This window comes from Nelumbo nucifera, chromosome 3, assembly GCF_055504915.1.
Source record: "Nelumbo nucifera cultivar China Antique chromosome 3, China Antique-T2T, whole genome shotgun sequence".
NCBI lineage: Eukaryota > Viridiplantae > Streptophyta > Magnoliopsida > Proteales > Nelumbonaceae > Nelumbo > Nelumbo nucifera.
This window is the reverse complement of record NC_142651.1, coordinates 92,146,335-92,169,091: the sequence shown is the minus strand read 5'-3', so window position 1 is coordinate 92,169,091 and position 22,757 is coordinate 92,146,335. Positions and strand designations below refer to the sequence as shown.

At 36.9% G+C, this 22,757-nt stretch overlaps 1 protein-coding gene across 1 annotated transcript; it reads right to left on the bottom strand.

Moving 5' to 3' along the window:
- Window positions 1-97: 97 nt before the first annotated feature.
- On the bottom strand, window positions 98-18,432 carry LOC104608999 (integral membrane protein (Protein of unknown function DUF92, transmembrane)). Its single transcript, XM_010275161.3, has 5 exons — window positions 17,626-18,432; window positions 17,205-17,458; window positions 11,750-11,873; window positions 1,216-1,320; window positions 98-1,027 (listed from the first exon to the last, which is right to left on the bottom strand). Exons 1-5 carry the CDS (start codon window positions 18,013-18,015, stop codon window positions 932-934), a joined length of 969 nt encoding a protein of 322 aa, XP_010273463.1. The 5' UTR covers window positions 18,016-18,432; the 3' UTR covers window positions 98-931.
- Window positions 18,433-22,757: the final 4,325 nt, after the last annotated feature.

Here is a 22,757-nt window from a genome sequence, read left to right as displayed (position 1 = left end):
TACTCATACGATAGACCAGACAAGGAACAGGGTAGAACTCCATAGGTCAAATATCAACTCATCACACTGTCACGGCTGTTAGTATTGAAAAAGAATATAAAAAATCTCAAGCCTGCTTAGATGAATCACAAGTTACAAGTATCCACTAAAGGTGGCTTTATTTAGTCACATCCTTACAGAAACATCATTCTCTCTGTTCATGTTCTCTGTTGGTCATAAACAAGGAAAAATAATGCAAATTGAATAAGAGCTAACACATTCATCTCTGTATTCCGCCAAGACAACAGTACATTATTTTTCACTGAGATTGAATGTTGTTTGTTCAATCTGACAAACATCCAAGTCACAAGCAAGAATTCACAATTCCAGTTTTAAAATTAGAATGTTTCCTGGTCTTTCCATTTGATTCAATCTTTTCTAATTTCAAGTGGCTTTGATATAGAGATGATGAGCCAAAAATGAAGCCGAGCATTTCATACTGGATCTCATTGCTTGACTGTAGAAAGGTCGTTCAGGAGGGATGTAAAAATAGGGGTGCAACTTGGGGTCGAGTAGTTGGATTGAAAAATTTTGAATGGACATAGGGCTCAGGCTCAAGGTTGATGTAGTTGAAATTCCTTAAATAGGCAACTCAAAATTGCACCACTTTTATAAAAGATCAGCCATCCTTGTGTTCAATTCTTTGTTCCATATTTAAGTATAAAAGTTTTAACATTTTTCCCTGGCAATGTGCCACGAGCACTTTTTTCTATTAAGAATTTCAATGCATATTCCTTTTCTACCCTTTTCAAGTGTCTTCTGGCTTACGAAGTACATTAAATGCCAAGAACTGACCTTGTAAGCAATGATGGGTAAAGAAATCATCTATACATGCTTCCAAAAATTAGGAACTGGTGAATCTTGTATGAAGGTTATTTTAGACACTGCCTGCTCAAGGGTACCATTTCTGAAGTACGACTTGCTGCATCAAGACTGCCGAAATGCTTCCTAGTGATATGTTAATTACATTAACAACATCATTGTTGAGCTGCAGAAAGTGGCAGAGCAGATCAGAGGCATTGTTGGTGTCTATGAATAAAGTTCTTTAATGGGCAGCTAAAGAAAGGACTGCCGAATTGAAATAAAGCAAAGATGCATAAAAATAAGAAATAAAAAGAAAAACAAGAACGAGGATGTTAAATCATAAAACAGTTTTGCATTGGAGAGGTTCCTTACCCACTGAAACCCTTCCTTGTCTTGCAGGGCAGCACCTAGCACGCTTTCCCCAAGATTCGCAATTTGGGAAGCAACTATACAGATTACAACTTCAGATGCATCTATCTGTATAATGAAAACATAGTAAACTTAGGTTACAAGAGATTTTAATCTCCATAAAATAAACTGATAATTTATGTCAGTATTATTCTATGCTACCCAAACACCATTTTTTTAATGGTATCAAACAACATTGCAGTTCATCTATATGCAAACATGTATTGGTATTAAAAAAAATTAAACCAGGGTACCCTTATTTCTTGTATGCAAACAAGACCACCCATTTTGATTTCCTTGTGATTGAGGCCAGCTAAACCAGCAATGATTAAAAAAAAAAAAAACAGATGATAAATTATGTAGGTAGGACAACCCGACAAAAAGACTAAGTACTGTTTGATTGTCTTAATTGGCAAATTAGAGGCTTTCAAATTTTTGCTTAACCTCAGACTTCTAAGTGCTTGTTGAACCAGAGAATAAGGACAAGGAAAATAAAACACAGATGTAGCAATAGCAAAGTTGGACCAGTAAACTTCTGATCTTATATTGGGAGTTTTAATGGTTCAGCTTAGTTATTAGTACATCTGTGTTTTATTTTATGAGTTCCAGGAGAGAGAGACTAACTGGAATTAACCAAGAAGCCATCAAGACCATTGTTTCAAAAACCAAATTGACCATCAACCTGGAAAGTTAGTACGGTGGCAGGTCTGGTCATTCAACCAGGCGGTTAGCCAGGTGAAACAGACAAAACTGAAAAAACCCAGGACCCGGTCATTTGTCCAGTTCACCAGTTCAAATTCCCAGGCCAATGATAGTTTGAAAAACGCTGATCAAGACCATCAAAAGTTAAAAAAAAAGAAAGTGCAGGAAATTAGAAAGAGAATGTGGGATGATCTTGCCAAGGAATAAAGGAGAAAAGTACAAGAAAAACGATCTATAGCAAATAGAACCACGGAAACTTCTAGAATCTCAATTCTTTACACATTCACTCTTCCAAAAATCCAGTCACATGGGACCTCTCTTCACAGAGTGAAATTTAGACTTGAAAGCTAGGCAGTAACAACTCTAAGAATCAACTACTAATCCTACTACAACCATATAGATGATGGAACGAATGGTCCATAGTTTCCTTCTTTTATTTAGTTCTATTTATGTTTTATGTTTGTGAATAGCGGCCTTAGTTATGGGCCTGTTTTCTTCTTTTTTCTTATTGCTTTTAGTGCTGGCTGCCCTACTAAGGGTATTCATGTAATTGTGCTCACATTACAATCAAAGAATAAAAAATTTTGGGGGACTGGAGAGAGGTTCCAATTACTTTCTTCCTTCTTCCCTTTTCTTCCATCTTCTTCCTCCATTGTTTCTCTCTTCCATCTTCTTCTCTTCTATTTTCTACTTTATTTCAGATTATTACAGGTGGGATCAGCAACTACAACTAAATAAAACAAAGAGAATTCCAAGCCCAAAAAGTAAAAGATCCAATTCCCATCACAAACTGGCACCTTGTAACTTGTAAGTAAAACAGCAAAAATTCTCTCTATGCGCATTTTATTGGATGGGTAACTGATAAAATTCATCTAATGATACCTTAACTTAGGCTGTAAGAAAGTGATAAACATGGAACTTAAAAATTTTAAAAACTCTTTAATATGACACTTTATATTATTGTGGTTCTTTGGACTCATTCAACATATTCCTGAGACAACAAAAGGATATGATTTTTGGTGTCAATCCAAATGAGTGACTGTCAAATTTTACACATGAAGTCTCACATGATAGACTGGATTTGAGGTGTTGAGTTACTGCTCAACTCAGGGTTCCCTTCGAGGGTTTACCAGCCGACTTACAAAGAAAATGAAGAAGAGAGAAGAGAATTGGGTCAATGCTTGGATGCCCTTTATTTCCCTCCACACCCCATTATATACTTGTTACCAAGGTTCAAAGTATCGATACACCCCAATCACTGGAAGGGGCGTATCGGTACTGTGCACCTAATTCCAGCCTTTTTTTGTCAAAAATAGACCAAGGGGTAGGTCTTAAGCCTGCCTAACCCCTGAAATAGGTCAAAAGGCCAAAAGGCCTGTATTTCGAGTATTAATACCCTACCAATATGATATGATACAATACAAAACGGGGCGCATCATGTTGAAAATTTGAACCTTGCTTGTGACATTTCCATTTTAATTTGAATTTGATCTAGAATATTTTTGGATCTAGATCTAACTAACTGGTTACTGATGTGGCCTCCTTAAAGGGCAGCCTAGTGCACAAGGTTCCCACCAATGCAGGGTCTGGGGACGGACAGATGTACGCAGACTCACCCCTGCACATGTGTAAACAAAACAAATGGGGTGTGAGTAGGCTGTAGTTTGTCTGGGCTGCTTGTCGTGGGTTGGTATTCTGGGCCTGAACCTGGGCTTTACTACTGTTCCCCGACCTAGACCCTTCTGAGTTTCTATCAATTGCTCCCTCAGTAGCATCCTTATCCTCAAGGTTGAAATGGGAGAAAGTATTGTTGTAGTTTGTGGCATGGTTCCCAAGTTGCATCCTTTAGAGGGAGGTTGGACCAAGCAACTAATGCCTCCCTCACATGTCTCTTGCCTTGCTTCACCATTCGGTAGGCTAAAATTCTGAGTGGCACCAACTGAAGGACCCCTTCCTCAATAAAAGAGAAGGATTGTGGTAGAATACTGCCCACCAAAAGTACCCCTTCAAGGGTGGCACAACATCCTGAAATGGAGAGGGAGAAAAGATAAACTACTCAGTAATGTCAGCCTTTATTACTTGATAGTCGATACAGGCCAATATATAGCTATGCCTAGGGGATACACTGCACATCACATGCACAAAGGTTTTTCATAACAAACTCTGATAGTTAGTTATGCCTACGTGGCCTTCTAGAATAAAGTCGAGCAATGGTAGGTCGGGTTGGTGCTCCTAGCATTGTGATGTTGGTATGACCTCCGATGTGGGCCGGAAAACCACTATTGAGTTAGGCCCTAACAACTCCTCCTCCTTAGGCTTATCCTTGCCCTCAAGGTCAAGTTGAGGGAAGTTCTGTCAAAGGCAGTGCAGAGCTCCTAGGTGGCATCTTAAGGGGGCAACCCAACCCACATCACTAAGGCTTCCTTCACAATCTTCTTAAGATCTTTAATCCACCGATGCTCCAAAATCTACTAAGGAGTGATTGTAATTCACCTTCTTCAGTAACTAGTGGCAAGGTGGGGGTTGCTAATGATGTAGGACCTAAATGTTTCTTGAGTTGGATATCTTTGCAAATCCCTTAATCCCAACAATGGTCAGTTGGGCCCAATTGGCATAGCCACTATATTCCCATAATCATGTCAGCCTCATTGAGCCTTAGTATAGGTTAACCTTGAGTTCCTTCCCCTGGACCTTGAGTTGGATATCTTTGCAAATCCCATCACATGTGAGGTGGTCGCCACCCATAACATGTATTAAGAATGGTTGTATGGGTTGTATTGTGAGGCCAAGTTGTTTAGTCAGGTCTTAGGTCCATGGTCATGAAATTCAACAACTTCCACTATCAATGAGGACAATCACCCGGTGACCTTCAGGCAATTCAACCACTCCTATATTCTTGCCAAATCAGCCACAGCCATGACAATTGCAGGTTGCTATTCTTTAACTTCCAGACAAATTTCATCTTTCAATCCTTCAAAAAAGCATCCTACAAATGCTTTTTATGCTATCTATGCACCCAAGTAGCCAACCTCTCAAATTCAAGTTGACTCTCTCATAGAGCCAACTTGTCATAATTATGAGAGATTTTTTACATGGTCTTTGAAACCAAAGGGCTCAAATCTGGCGTAGAGGGCTTCTGATAAGTCAAACCAAGAAACATGGAGATTGAATTGTCTGAACCATTGGAACCAAATGATGGCCTCACCATCTATGTAATTGAGGCAACCAATACACATTGATGACCAGGTATTTCATAATATTCAAAATATCTTTCTACCTTGAAGATCAAGGAGATTGTATCCTCACTTGTGAATGTGGGAAAATCCAGCTTTCCCAATTTGAAAGTAGCACCAACGCATCCACCATTCACTTGCACCCCTAGTTTGAACTTTCAGTCTTAGTGTCTTGAGTTGAAGTTTTGACCAGTAGCTCATATATTTTTTGATAGATAATGGTAGTTTTATTTATTAAAATTAACAAGCATATACAACATACAGCTCCCCGCAATGAGACGCGAGGTGCAGCCTCTAGACTATATCATAAAGCCCCTTGTTTGGCTATGTACCCCTTGTTTGGCTAGAAAATCTGCCAGGCCATTTGCCAATCTTCTTTCCCATTGAACTGTGACTGAGATATTTGATGTTAGCCACCTAAATCTTCTCAAAGCCCCCCTGTAGAGCCAGGCTGCTATCTCTGGCTCTTTTAGCCATCCAATAACCAATTTGAAGTCACCTTCAATTATTAAATGCTCCACTGCCAGCTCTTTTGCAATTTCTGCTCCTTATTAGAACAGCTTGGACTTCTGTGTTAACTGAATCTCCCTCCCCAATAGGACCAGAAAATAGAGCAGCAATCTGGCCCTCAGCATTTCTAAAGACTCCCCCAATTCCAGATGGCCCCGGGTTTCCCAAGCTGCTGCCATCAAAATTTAATTTAATAACACCTGCCTCAGGAGGCTTCCACTCCACCAAAGGCCTGTTTCTAACATCAGAACTTTTGGCTACTTGCTCCCTCCTTATATACTGAAAGAGAAGGGTGAGAACAGGTCCAAAGACTTTACCCAGCTTATGGCCCTACTTAAAATACTTTCCAGAACACAAGACTGATCCCTCTCCTTATCATTAAAAATTCTGGCATTCCATTCCTCTCACATAGTCCACCACAGCAGCTCTAGCACACCTCCAGAAGACTCTACCTCTCCTCTTTGGCCACCTGAAAGTTGTAGGGTCAAAGAGACTACAAATCTGCTCCGGTTCTGTCCACCTGCACCCAAAAAGATCAAAAAGCTTCTCCCAAAGGCCTAGAACAAACTGGCAAGAGATTAGTAGATGGTAACAACTTTCTTCATTTGCTTTGCAGAGGGTACACCAGTTAGGGGAGATACAAAGACCAGGTCTCCTTTTCTGTAAAACATCTAGGGTGTTTATTTTTCCAAGAGAGACTTTCCAACAAAGGACTCCCACTATTGGAGGGATAGGTTTGGACCAAAGAAAAGGAGCCCAGGGGCAGAGGCTTCCAAATGTGAGTATCTGGGAAGAGGGGCCCAAGCAAACAAAATCAAGAGTTTTAAGGAGCAAAACAACTTGGTCAAGCTCAGAATCTCTTAGATCTCTTTTAAAACCCAAGTTCCAAGTGAGGCCAGAGTTGGAAAAGGACAGAAACCTCTGAATTGGCTCATTTTTAAATCTTGAAAGGAAATACAAGGAAAAAGGTCCTTGAGGGTGAAGTCACCAATCCAAACATCCTCCCAAAACATAACCCTATCTCCAGTACAAGCATCATACCTGATCAAGTTCAAAAAAGTAGGAATAATACTATGAATAGCCTTCCACAGGGAGATCAGCGTAGCCCACTGACACACACCAGTATCCCAATCATTGCCCTACATTACCATGCACACTTCTTACAACTTTGTGCCAGTCTGTCCCTTTCTAGGGGCCACCTCCAAAGCCATTTGCCTAACAAAGTTGTATTCTTCTCAATGTTCTAAAAACCGGACCAGACCGACTGGTTGAACCAGACGAACTGTGACCCAGGCCCCTCGCCGGTTCAGACATACCCCCAAAACCGTTCTATTAAAAAACCGTAAAAAACTGCCCACTTGTCCGGCTCAACCTGGGAACCGGTGAATCGGCCCCGATTTTGCATAACCAGCCGGTTTTGTTACACCCCAACTTTTATCACAAGAAGACAAAAAATGCAAAATTGAACCAAACAAAACTTAAGGTCTTAATTTACAAACCTAAGCCAAATCAAAATCCCCAAAACCCTCGTCCCTCTTTCTCTTTCGTTCGAACTCCAGCCATCACCGAACATCGCCTCCTCCACTGCTAGCAACACTCACGACTCGCTACCTCACCACCGACCGCCTCAAGCAGTAGTCGACGATGTCAGGTACTCTCTCTCTCTCTCCTCTGCTTCCTCCTTCGCCTCCTCCTCCTCCTTGCATGACAATGGTTCCTCTCTTCTCCTCTTTCCTTCTCCTTCTCCTCCTCCTCCTCCCACCACTTGGTGCCTGTTTCTACAATTTCCGACAATTTATTTTATTTTAAATTTTAAATATTTATTTTTTAATTTCTGAATTTGAAAATTTGTTAGCATTCATTAGTTTTGTTTACAGGTTTGCTCAAATTCAATTGATCTTTGTTTCAAGCTTTCAATCCACCAAATTCTTACACAATAAACAAGACAACCCACCTACTTGTTCAGTTCCAGGTTAGACTAAGCCCCCTTCAAAGCTTGGAACAGATATACATAAATAGTGAAATTTAAACTTCAATAAATTGATATCATATTTTGAATTTTGTAGAAATAAACTAAATAATTAAATATTATAATTTAGGAATTAGGATAACTAATTGTGTTTAATTTATAATTTTATACTATCTAATTTGTTAGAATTGAGTCTTAAACTTTGTTTGTTGATGTATTTGTTTTCATTGTGGACATATTGTCTTAAACTTTGAAAGTTTTAATTGTTATTTTATTTCTATATTGGATTATTTTGGATTAATTTTCCTTTATATTTAGTATTTTTTCGATATATATATTATTACATCAGCATGGTTTGACCTCTGGTTCAACCTCGGTTGAACCTCTAATCCATAAACCTTTTCCTTTACCAGGTCGATGTCCGGTCCGGTTCTTAGAACATTGATTCTTCTTCCTTAGATTAAATTCTTCTTCCTTAGATTACCAGGTCGATCCCCAAGAGTAATCCAAGATCCTCGTTGGTGACTTGTCTAAATTCTGGTAGAATCAACACCCACTTTGCAACAGATCTGCTAATTGTTGCCGCTATCCTGTTCATTGGCCAACTTTGTCTTCAAAAAATTCTCTCTCCAAATATTTCAATGTATTGCAGAAGGGAACCCTTGGATCCCAGATAACCACTAGACCATCCGATAGACCCATGGCATTCACCTCCACCCATTCTCCACTGTTAGTCCATTCTCAAGTTGAATGTCTCCAGCTTCGTCTCTTGCAGCAACACTGCATCTCGGATGTGATTTCTTGGAACATTCCTCATTGAAATCCTTCTTCTTTCCTCTCTTAAGTCCCCCACATTCCATGACACTAACTCCATCTATAGGCTCTACCTCCACCCCTCCCCTGCTTCCTGCTACTCAACCCAGTCTATTCTTCATCAACTTGTTGAGGAATGTTTCATCTTTGGTGTTGGCCATGGCTCTGTTACCAACTTGTTGAGTACTTGAGTTACTGTTCAACTTAGGGTTCTCTTCAAGGGTGAAGCAGCCTCCTTACAATAAAAATGAAGAGAGAAGAGAATTGGATCAATGCTTGAACGCCTTCTATTTCCCCCTGCATTCCATTATATACTCATTATATTTCAGTTTTAATTGGAATTTGATCAAGAATATTCTTGGATCTAGATCTAATTGGTTGCTAATGTGGCCTCCTTGTAAGAAACAAAACAAATGGGTCATGAGTAGGTTGTAGGCTATGTCTGGGCTTCTTGTGGCAAGCTGGTATTCTAGGCTTGGACATGGGCTTTACTACTATTCCCCAACCTAGACTGTTCTATCCAAAAAATAGGAACCTTTGTCAACCAAAGAGAACTTGCTAGACATGGTTAGGAGGATATTATGATTTCTTTCATAAAGAAGCAGTTTAAAGTGTTTTCCTTTGCTAGTAATTAAGCATGTGCATTGCACGTGAGAATTTTTTCTTCATATTAATTACTTGAATTTTAGATACATCATGGTTAAGATAGAATTTGAAAATTAATAAAAGTAATAATATAATTAAAACTAAACGTAAATACTTGTTTTAACAATTACGTTTATTTAATATGATGAATATAGAACATTAGAAATGTTTCCAAATGTTTTCGACAAAATTCTGCACTTTTCTCATTTTTTGTGTTCTATCTTTTTTTAAATATTTATTATTCAATTATGACATCATGAGTTTCTTTGAAAAGTTGGATCATTGACCCACCATCTAAATAAGAAAATAGCTTTGCTTTCGGATTAGTTTTAAGTTATATATTTCATCTACATTATATAAATAATTTCTACTTATCATACTTAATTTTTGTTTGACATAATTAATATATAATTTTTCATATATTCTTTTGATTACTTGTACTTTTTATTTTTTAAAAATTTACTATTTAGCTATCATATCATTAATTAATCCATTTGACCCAACCCACTAACCCACCACCCAAAAAGAAAAATAGTTTGATTTCTATGTTGACATTAAATTTTGTATTACATTTCCATCATTGATAAAATTATTTCTTATGTATAATACTTATTTTTGTTCAATATAATGAATGTATAATATTAGATATGTACCCAATATTTAATTTTTTTATAAATATATAACATTAGATATGTGCCCAAATGTTTCTCTATTTTTTATTTTTGTGATTCTTTGTATTTTTTTATTTTTAAAAATTTTATTATTTGACTATGGCATCATTTCATTTCTAGGTTGATTTTAAATTTGGCATTCCATTTCCAACATTAATAAGAATACTTCTTACATTTCATACTTTTTTTGTTTAGTATAACGAATATACAAAATTAGAGATATACCCAATTCTTTTATTTTTATTTTTATTTGTATTATATATTTAATTTATTTTATTATTTAATTATGGCATTATTTGTTAACCCATTTGACCGATATGGTAGAATTGCTTACCCACCACCGGAAGGGAAGAAAATGGTTTTGTTTTTAAATTCTTTTTTTTAAATATTTATTTTTATACTATTAATATTAATGTTATGGATTTAACTAGTAGAATTTAATGATGAGAAAAATATATCTTAAATATAAGATTTAATGAGAGAATATACCTTGGATATGATATTTAATGAGTGAAAATAGGAAAATAGTTTTATTTCCAATTAGTTTTAAATTTTACATTCCATTTCCATCATTAATAAAATCATTTCTTATTTATCATACTTATTCTTGTTTAATATGCAGAATATATGATGTTAAAAATGTTCCCATTTTTTTAATTTCTATATTTTTTTTTGCATTTCATCTATTTTTGAATTTTATTATTTAATTGTGACAACATGGATTGTCCCATTTGACCCAAGATGATTTAATGAAGGTGAATGCAAGTTAATACCTTAAATGCCTTAAATATAGGATTCAATGAAGGTGAATGCAAGTTAATACCTTAAATTTTGGATTGAATGCATTGAATATCTTTAAATTACCTCTTTTCAAGTCATTTAATATCAATAACCAATTACCCTATTTGCCCTCTTTTTTTATGAATAAATTTAAATATGGAGGAATAAATTTTGTCCTCAAAAAATTCCAGAAATATTATTGAGGCTATTTGTACTTTTTAAAGTAGTATAGATATATGGAGTTTGAAAGTTTCCTGGTAGTTCAGAGCATATGGGAGATCAAAACATGCAACTATGCCAAGTAACAAAATAATGGAATCTCTACCACTCGGGTGATCATTTTCAGCTTGGTCGGGAAATTCCGGGCTTTGGCCAAGGTTTTGTGTTTAGGCCCGGCCTAAGCCAAAGCTAGGTGCACATATTTAAATATATGTACTTTATACATAATTTATACTTATATAGTTATGTTATTTTATGTTATATTGTATATTTTATATATAAACATTATAATATGACATTTATAATATATGTTATATATAATATATTAAATTATATAATGTATAAAATAAATTTTATATGCATATTATACGCCATACAATATAAATAGTATATATATAATATTTTACATGTAAAAGACATAGGCCCAAAATCAGGCTTGGGCCCGGGCCCAGGTTATAGCCCTTATCATAGGTGCAAAGCCCAGCCCAACCTTGCCCATGATCACACCTACCCTTACTCTCATATGTGAGGTCACATACAAACATTGCACAAAGCAGCAGTCCCTTCTATCTCTCCCTGTCCTTTCTCTATGCACCAATTCATTGTCATTTACCATTTCATCAACAACTCTTTCTATTGAACAAAAGAAATCTCACCCTCCAACACATGGATATTGGATGATAAGACTAGTGGGACAAAAAGGCTGGCCTTAATTTGATGAGCCTTCCAAAATTCATTTCCATTGCTCCTTTAACCTAGGAATTATTTGCAGAAGAAGAGATCAATAGGCAGGAGAGTGACATAATATAATCCTTGAATTAATACTGCAACACCTCATAATAAATGCCAAACAAGCATTTGATATGTTCACAAAACAATACAGGAGGGATAACATAAAGAGCAAATAGTAACCATGGATAATGTACACCAGGGTGGAGGGAGAGAGACAGAGATACCTGACCCACAAGACAGCCAACATAAGCAAGCAACGTTGAAGCTAGAAGTCCAGCAATGGTTCCTTCAACACTCACAGCACCTTCTGTTCCTCTTGGGACTACCTTGAATGTTGTCACTAGATACCTGTTCTTGAAGCAAACCAGAAAAAAACCTGAAAGTCAGAACTTGTATGTCCAAAAAAATATAAAAAAAAAAGCCACTACCAAATGTTGGTCCCAGACTCCGAGTTATCTAAGGTCTTGGAAGAGGTGGACTGGATATGGACCTAACCTTCGACACTTTTCTTCTTTTTTTCTTTTTTTGCATAAAGTGGTTGCTCTCAGAGTTGAACCTGCTCTCTCACACTTGTCAGCCCAGATTTTATAGTGACAAGCTGTATATCCATTTTACTTTTATTTGGCAACACGTAATTGATAATTCTATGTACTAAAGTCTGGTCAATACTCTCTTGCTCCACAACTTCAACCTAGCAGCTAGTGCTTCTCCGGTCATGGATTTCTAGACTGCATTGCTCACCTGAGAAGTGATGATGGATGGTGTGAAGTGGTGATAATCACCAATTGTGAAATGAGAGAGATTATAGAAAGAATAAGTGGAAGAACCATCCTGGCCAGCTGATGGGTAGGTCAAGTTCTAATATGTTGGTAATCAATTTTTCCTTGAAAAAGATGTGATTAGGGTGGACTTGAGAAAAACAATTCCTCGGAGGTTGTCCAGTTGGCCAATTTGAATTTTGAAGGCAAAATAACAAACATCAAGGCAATGGAGGCCTGGGCACCTTGGTATAGAAACCAATGGATTGGGGTCAGAGTGAAGAAGATCATCCACGATCAATTTCTTTTCATCTTGTCTTCAAAACAAAAGACCCAAAGAGTTCTTCAGAAGGGCCTCTGATCTATCGAGAAAGTTCATTTGCAACTTTATCATTGGAGCACTCCTGCTGGCTGTTCCTCCAATGAACCAAAGGAAGACTAGAGGGATTATCTGTGGGTATTCACATGTATGGTCTTCCTCCATTTTACAGAGCCCAGAAATCATCAGATAAATAAGACACTTGTGGAATTGGAACAGTTAATTCCTACCCCATTAAGACTAGACCTTCAAGCAAAGGTGATTTCACAGTCAGTTAATATGGGGATTGAATCCCAAAGGTGATTTCACAGTCAGTTTAGCCTATAGAATAGCTGTGGATTTAGATGAACTCATGGGCCCCACTCGAAAATCAACTGATACCCAAAAATAAATATAAAACTCCCAACAAAGGAATTCCTTAAGATGAGAGGGATAAATATCAACCCTGAATGCCCAAGCTGTGGGTACAAGGAAAATATGAACCATATATTTTGCACATGCCTGATGGTAAAACTAATTTGGGCTACAATTGAACCATACTCCCCTGGTCCAAAGGATGGAGAAATATCAACTCTTCAACAAGGAAAAATGACGTAAAAAGATCACTCATTATTGGGAAACAATTTCATTTCTATTAGGGGCCATATGGAAAACCAGAAACAAAAAGAGCATGGGCCATGTTCAAAGAATACCTATTAGAGCCAACAGGCTCGAAGTATCAGTCAAATATCAAAAATCAAAGATGAATCTTATGGAAGCAACCAAACCAACAGGTGGTTAAAATTAGCATCAACACATCAATAACAAAAGAAGAGCAGGCAGCTATAGGTTGTCAAGGTAGAGATAGCAATGGAAGCATTACCTTTGGAAGAGAAAAACCAATAGGCAACACAGCAGTCAACATGGCCGAGGTATGGGCAGCAAGAGGAGCCATCTCTATAGTAAAGAATAGATGATTTCATAAAGTGATGACCAAAGGAGACTCAAACGTGGTAATAGATTGCCTAAAAGGTCAAACAACCATGCCATATTAACAAGTGCTGATAACAGACTGCATGCAGATGATAAGAGAAGTGAGAATGCAGGTGTCCTTTGTGCATGTCTATAAAGAAGACAACCAAATGGCAGACTATTTAGCTGGTACAGGGCATACATTTAATATAGACTCGCACGAATTATCAGGATTTTAATCTAGATTACTTAAGTTTTCAGGATTCATGGAGAAGGGCTATCCCCTGACATGTGTAGCCACCTCTTCCTTGCATACCCCTAAAAAGGGAAACTTCTATTGAGGGCTTATTTGCATAGATAATGCTAAATCAGAGCTTATACTAATGGGTGCAAACGGTTGTGTGTGTGTGTGTATGGGGGGGGGGGGGGGGGGGGGGGGGGTCATGTCCTACCAAGGGTGAATGTTGTGGTGGAACAACCAATGTATACCATGAGGGGTGGATTCGAGCCGAGCCGAATACCTGACTATTTGAGCTTGACTTGTCAAAACAAAGTTAGGCTCAAGCTCGAGCTCGATTCAAACTAGAGACTTGAGCTCAAACTCGGCTTAGCTCAAAAGCTCACAAGTTCAAGCTTGGCTCCGCTCGAGCTCGATTGTGAGCCAACCTTCCTATAAAAAACAAAAATTATATATATAATTTATTTTTTATTTTACATACAAAAAATAAGAATTATAAAAATAATTTATTATTATACATAAAAAATATTGTATATATATATAAAATACTATTATACATATAATAAAAATTATATATGTATATATTAGGCAAACAAACCTATATACCAGGCTCAAGCTCCACTCAAAGCTCAGTTTAGACCAAGCGAAATCGAGCTTTTCACAAGCCAAACTCGAATAGTTTGTGAAAAGCTTGATTTGTTCCCATCCCTAATTCCATTATGTCTGGACTACCAGCCTTTTGTGGGTCCAATGCCATCAATACTTCTTAAGGCCTTGGAACTAACATGGGAGGAGGTAATTCAAAGCTACCAAAACCCTCTTGAACAATCTCTAGTTCAAGGGTTATAGGCAGCCATGGGAAGGAGACCTCTTGAACAAAGGAGAGATGGTGATCAAACTAATACAAGGGTACTGAACATTTCTGCAAGGTGATGAAAGACCAGACAAGGTGAGCTCTGTCACTAGAGGAGCAAGAGAGAGTGAGAAACCCCACTAAAAGCACCACATGGCAGGTGAAGGAAATGCACATGCCATGGAAAAGATCATGGCCTTCCATCCTAATCTGTCCAATAGAAAGGCAGGATCCTCCCAAAAGACAAAGGAAGATAAAAGGGTAAATGACCATTTTTATCCACCCACTAGGTATTGAGGAGGGAGGGGTAATTTCTCAAAGGTAGGAGCTGAGGAGAACTCAACAGCTGAGCCCCTGCCCCAGTTCAACCATGCAAGCTGAGTTTGATCCCAATCAACAAGAGAACTGAACACTGTTGAAAAAATAAAGTTCAATACCTGTTTTACTGATAAAAAAAAAAAAAGTTCAATACCTGCCTTCCTAAGAAAGGCACACAGCTAGCCAAAAACAGCATTCCTGGATCACCTTCATCTAGTGGCAGTGAGAAAGTTGAGTATGGCATCTCTATATGACTCTTTTAGAGCTAGCCCAGCTACAGTAGAGAGTCCTACCCACAAATGCCCATCACCACCTCCCCATGGCCCCACCTCTGCTTGATGCATCAAAACTGGCTAACCTGTCTACTGATCATAGTTGGCAAGAGTGACTAGTCACAAATAGGGCTGTCCATGCTCAAGGATCACTCCAAGCATGAGAAATTTCTCAAATTTTGTAAATAAAAGGGAGTTGATTAATCAACCAATCGGAGGTGCCAAATTCACTTGAACAAACAACCAAGAGAACCCAACCCTTTCAGGCTTGACAGATTTCTTGTATCAGCTGATTGCGAAGAGTATTTTACCATTGTTTCAAAGAATCTTTGCAACGTCCTATGTCAAATTAACACCCCATGCTTCTTAACTGTAGATGAATTCTAAGAATCCCTGCTCCTTTCAGATTTAAGATCACTAGTGTAAGGCACATGCTATGCACGTGTGCAAGACATTATGCAATCAAATTTAACTTTTATGACTGCACAAAAACCAAGGCAAGTATCCACTTTATAATAGTATAGATGTGGCCAGAAGAATATGGTCTACTAGAGCTAAACCAATTAAGAAACTAGCCTCAGCTAGCCAAAACTGACAAGAGATCCATGGTGGAAAGGCGTATGTGAGGTAACATAGATCAATAAAGCCTTCTCCTTTGAAGAGTCTCAGAAATATTTACATTTCCATGTGTAAACTTCTCAACACAAAGCTCTAGTTTTAGGCAGCACTGGTCCTTGCCAAATAGCACTAACAGAACAAACCGAGTTGAGGAGTTTTAGGAAGGGCTTTAAAATAATGGGCCCAAAGAACCATGAGTCCAGATCCTACAATCATAATAGGAGGAAACAAGAGAAACACTTTCCAAGAGACCAAAGAGAGTGAGAACAACAAAGATCTCAAAGTCCCTCAACCCTCATTTTAAAGCTCAAAGATGTTTCAGACCCTAAGATCCTAGAAGGTTCTCTACTTCCTGTCTCCAAAACTAATGATCCACTAAGCCATTCTACCCCAAGTTATTTTTGAGGGAGGAAATTTATTCAAAGCACCTGATAAAATACTGCAAGTGTCTTGCCTTGAAATAGAAGGTGCAATACTACCACCCTCTCCTCCCATTACTAAATCCTTTTAAGAATCCCACTTGGCCACTTCATCCATTGGATCACTAATCTTTAAGGGCATTTACCATCAAAATAAACAACAATGGAGGCAGTAAGTTTCCCTGTCACAGCTCCTTTTCGGCCTAAAAGGGTTAAGATGGGAAAACATGTGAATGAAAAACACCCTTAAAGCCATCTTATCCATCTCTTACAGAAACTCATTGTGCCAAGCGCAAATCCACATAATCATAAGCTTTCTTCATGTCTAACTTATACAGCAATTCTGTTCTTCAAGATCTTATTAAATCATTCATCCTGCATAAATCTGACCTAGAATTAGTCACCCCCAAGAAAGGCACCAAATAGCCCTTTGAGGAAAAAAATCTTCAACCCTAGGCTTCCAAAACAAGCAACAATTGAAACCTCAGAGAAATCCCTCACAACAGATGCTATTTAGATGCTTGGAATTATTCCACACTAGAAACCCAATAAGCAATTCTGTCCTAAGCTAGCCGGTACCTTCATCTTTCAACCTTTTCTCTCCATAGTGAAACCTAGAACTTTCAGTTGACATTATTAAAAGCTTTCTCCACTTCCGGTTTTAACAAGGAGGCTGGGGGCTTACATAAAGCAAATGCGAACATATAAAATGATCTCTATTAGACCAACGGACCTGAAGGCCTATGGACCTAGCCCATCAGATTTCTTAGCAATTAAAGGAATAAAAGTGGCAGTCAAAGATAAGCAGATTGTAATGTTGAATAACTCAAAGCTTGCGTTAATGGCATACAACCTAATGAAATCACTAGCGATCATGCACAGAAAGCTCAGAAGACCATGGTTGAAACTTGAAAGCAAAGGGCCATTACTCACGTTGTTTTCCCATATGCCTTCCCTATCTCACTGGAAACCGTATCGCTCAATTTCGTACAGAAGCTCGCCACAAACCCCAGTTGCAAGAGTCGTGAAATTGCAGCTCCACCGCCCCCATATATCGATAGAACAGCACAAACACAGCCAGCAGCACTGGATCCAATAACACTACCAGGGCCTCTTCTTCCTTTTCTCTTCTCAGCCACTCCTTGAGACTCCTTTTGTGCCATTTTCACTTTTGTCGCCGCCGTGCCCTGCGAGATCCCAATACCCGGGTTCAAAGGATGATGAAAGAAAATCCTACAATCGACCAATAGGAACTCCACTTTTACACTTCTATGAACAAAAATGAAAAGAAAAAAAACGAAAACCCAGGATCAAATACAGGAATTACAGAAAACCCAGATGAGATTTCTCTTACAAGGACGAAGTACATCGCTACAAGAAAAAAGCCGGAACCTCCGAAAGCCCGCCAAGTCAAGGTACCCAGTAAGAAAGCAGCCCCAATTCCTGAAAGCGATAACCCCGTGACGAGAAGCGGAGAACCAAGCACGAAAATGAGGAGGTTACTCAAGAGTGCAGATTGCCATGTGGGTGGCGACGCTTGGATGATATTAAGAACTCCTGAAACAGCTCCCTGAAACCCTGATTCAGGAACACGGACAGCTTTGATAGGAACCATCATGAGACCCCTAGGTTTCGGATCGAGCTTTAGGCTTGTCCCTCGGGGGGAATTGATGGTGAGTGGGGAGGAGAGAGGCGAATGTCGCACAAGGGGTATCGGTTGAACAGTTAAAATTGAAAATGCCATCGGAAGATTCGTGGGGAAGGTATCGAATGTCTTCAGAGTTGACTAAACTTTTCCTCCAGTTGACTGTCAATATTCTCTCTGTTTTTTATTTCGCGCGAAATTTTACATATTACATGCCGAAGAAGAAATTCATTGAAGTTTCATGGAATCGCAATGCACTTTGACCGTAACCGGATTCAGTCAGTGCAAAACCCCCGTTCGAACACCAAAGAAGTGCGGAGAATATCTTCGATAAAAAGCACAGAAGTGCGGAGATATTTCCGAAACAAGACTGTAAAGGCTGCTCGAACTGGCATTGCAGTGACTGAAGCCATTACTTGGAAAGAAATTCTGCCTACCACTCCAAAACATTATAGTCAATACATCTGGAAAAACAATATACCAGGGATAACACTTTAGGTAATACAAATCTCTGTTGTTAGTTTAGTCCTTGCTCGGATGTTATCGATCCATTAAAAAATGTTTGTCTTAGATATCATTATCGTCATCGTCATCTAAAGTCTGCATTTTAAGCCAACAAAAAAACATATTTCATCCATTCATGTTCCTCAGATTACAATAGATGAATAGAGCAAAGGAAAGCAGTGAGATTCAGTCAGTGCAATGACCGTTCAAACAGCCTTTAAAAGTCATGAACTAGGAATATCTCTGCATTTATATGATTTATATCATGGGATATTCCCAATACAAGGGTGCAAAAGGCTGTTCGAACGGTTTAAGCATGTACTTGCACTGACTGAAGCCCGTCTCACAAATATCTAGATACATATAGGCTCTGTTTGGAAAGAGTATGAATACAAATATAATATAAATATATTTATTTATATATATATATATAATAATATAAAATACAAGGTTTGTAATTACGAGCTCATTTGTTTTTTAATAAATGAAGGTGAGTAAGTTGATACATCCTATAGAAAAGAAATAACCTAGTTTGTATTTCGGTATTAATAGGTTCAGTGGAAAAGAATAATTATCGAGTAGAATATTATTTAGGCAAATAATACCTTCTTGAGACTTGGGTAAATCATTTATCTACTTGTGCAGAAAATTGTTAATATATGACCGGACAAAATTATCTCTTCAATGGTGTCACTTTGAAGAATTAACATTGCTTTCTTCCCCTTACGCCTCTTCTTCGCCCTCTTAAATTCTTCCCACCTCTTTTACTTTTCCATACCAGCATCCAAATGGAGATCCCTCAACTCTTTTGACTTTCCAAATCGAGGATGACACCAATATAGTAAACTAATTCATCATCATTGTCAACTATATTGGCAACATCAACCGAGCTCCCATAAGCACCACTAGAGAAACTGAGGCCCATCAACACCACTAGAGAAATTGAGGCCCTGGCATATCACCACCGAAATATTCCACCCCGAAAAGATGTGGGAAGCCCATTTTGGGCTATTTTCAGGAAGCTCCAAATTGAGCTTTTTCAATTTTTTTTTTGTCTAGTTTCGCATAGAAAAATGCATGGAAAGACATGCCACTAACTAAACGGTATATGGGCTGCCAAGATCTTTATGTAAAAGCCCACTATGTCTTTTGCCTGTTAGATCTTCTAGAAGATCTTTCAAAAAAGACTTGCCAAACAACACCTGAATCTTGAGTTCCTTCATCCACCAAATCATCCCACGAGTTAACTTCTTTGGAGGGCATCAGGTAGTCTTGTTCCAGTTGCCAAAAAGATCACAAGCACCATCTTCTTCACCTCTAAAAAAGAGACCAAGGTCTCTCTCAAATTGCAATCCCAACTCCACCCTGTAATCTAAGCTTAGAGGATTGGCAAGTGGCTTGGGGGTGGGTTCTATCCGAAACATTCCCAAAATTAAAAGAAGAAGAAGTACTTGCATCCTTGCTAACTTTTTCAATACCCTCACCTTCTAGAGTAGTATGGGAAAATTTGTGGGTTTCAACCATACCTTACTTCTTTTTTGAGCAAAATCAACATTAACTTTTCTAAGAAAACATGCCAAAATGCAACTTAATTAATGTAGTGATTCACTTCTTACTTAGCCAAGTCAGTCCTTGGATTTTCAACGTATCAAATTTTGCTATATTTCCTCCAACACAAAAATGTTGGCATTTGCATTATGTTGCTATTCGAGACAAAATAGGCATAAGCAAACATGATTTGCTTGTTTCCTCCAACATGCTAATTAATTTGACAAGCACATACAACACAATGGTTATAAAATACAAGTTCAAATCTACTAGCCACAGATCCTACAAGTAGCCAGGAATGGCAATTTCTACCCTATTGGTGGGTACCCACCCTTATGGAGTGGTTTTTTTTTGTTTTTGCTTGAAGGACAAGTTTTGGGATTCTACTACCCCTATGGGTACAGGTAGGGTAGGGTATTAGGCTGAACCCGACCCACATATTGTTGGAAAGCATGTGAACTTTATGTATTAAGTGTTGAATTTAATAATATTTGAACTTTATGTGAAGGATATTTCATAGTTTATGTATTTGTTGCATGTATTAATCAAATAATTGGAAACTTTGTTGTTTGTTCATGTTATTTTACTTAATGATTATATATAAAAAGAAATAATATGAAATTAGATGTGGATTCTAAACCCCACCCACCCTATCCTTGAAGGTGGGGAGGGTTTGGGTTCTAAAAACCCAACTCACTACGGATTTTGGGGTGGGTATGGATTGGGAGGTTTAGGGAGGCAATAGGGTCTAGAATTTACAAAACCATCATTAAATGCACCACCCTATTGCCATCCCTACCTATAGCCGCACATCAAGAGCATCTCTTGTATATTTGGTAGTCATTCATGGGGAGATGTTCTCAGTTTGCAGTAGTCACTTGTGCACAAGATGCAACCAATGTTTTGTGGTCAATAAATTCAAACTAATTAGATGCAGTCATGCTAAGAAAAACATGTTAATCAATAATTTAAATGGTGTGTTCAATTTGAGGTTGAAAAAAGAGTGGTTATATCTATAACTATACCAACTCTTTTTTAAAATGACAATATTGGTTTTGAACCATCACATGTGTTCTATTATATATGATTCTTGGTGTGTTTTAAACTAAATCACGTAAAACCATAACTAATGTCTAGTTTGTGGTTCATTTCTTAAATTCAATACATTGCCAACTTTTTAGTATAACTCACATGTATAAAAGCAATCCATCTATATCGCCACTTAACCTTGATTGTATGGTCATTTATTTATCATGCCTTAACAATAATTTATATTATGTTAAAAATATAATGTAATATAATATAATACGTTAAAAGATATATAACATTAAAAATAATATATAGTATGTGAAAATACATATAATATGTTAAAAATATATATAATTATATATTTTGTCACACATAAAATATAAAAATCATTTTATACAATATAGGAATATGGCATGAGATACATAGAATCACTTGGCTATGTCAACCCTTTTTTTTTTTTTGAATCATGTGGTTGTATTGAAAAAGCTATCTTCCAAAGTGTTAAAAAAATGGGGATTTTGTTGGTTTTTGAACCATGGTTTGCTGCTTATACTACCAATAACAAAATGATGAAAATGTCCTTTAGAATAGTAGTTTCATGAACCAAAACTAAATGAAACATGAAATCAACCACAAGGAAAAGGTTGATTGGTTGTGGTTTTTCTAGTTTAACTAGGCATTTCAATATCAAATTTACTAAAACTCAATAGATTTCACTAAATTAAATTATACTAGCAAATGCACTCATGATTTGCACATGACAATTTTAAATGATGATGTTATGATAATAATAATAATAATAATATCCATTTTTTACATTTTTTATATTTATGTGTATGAAAAATATTTCATATTTATCACACTTATTTTTATTTAATACAATGAGTATATAATAGTAGAGATGTGCCCAAATTTTTTTACAAAATTGTTGTATTTTTGTAATTCTTTTGTTATTACCTTTTTAAAAATTATGACATCAAGGGCTGGCACATTTTATTTGAAAGGTTTAAGTGTTGACTTGCCATCAAACAAGAAAATAATTTAATTTTTAGGTGGGTTTTAAATTTTGTATTTTATTTCTATCATCAATAAAAACAATTCTTGTTTATCACATATATTTTTCTTTAGTTGTATAAAATATTAGAAATGTGCCTAATTTTTTATATTTATATTTATTTTCATATTTTATTATTTAACTACAACATCATAGGTTGACCCATTTTATTATTTAATAAGATCAATTTTGTTTTGGGGCTAACTTTAAAGGAGCATGGGTTTTATATCGTTAAAAGTGCTAGATATAGATGTTATTAGGAGAATTTATTGGTGAGAGAAACTTTGAATGTAGGATTTAATCAGAGAGAATGAGAGTTAATAACTTAAATATAATATTTAATGAGTGAGAATTGAATGAAGTGGAAAATAATAGTTCAAATTACATTTTTGCCCTCATAATTAGAGAGGGACCAAATTTAAAATACAAGTATTTTACTCAAGAAGAAAAGTTCCACAAGCTCATTCTTATTTTTAATAGTAGCATGCATAGATATAGATTCAGATATTGGTGCCATTCTTAAGGATGTGTTGGTTTAATAGAAAATTAAAAAAAAAAAAAAGAAATAGAAAGTTGAGAGAAAGTTCTTAAGCAATTTCACAAATTTTTGTTAACAACGTTCCTTCAATTTGTCTTATTTTCTATCAAACAAAACATAGACTAACAAATTAATTATTTCGGTTTTTAGTGAGCTTCTAAAACAACT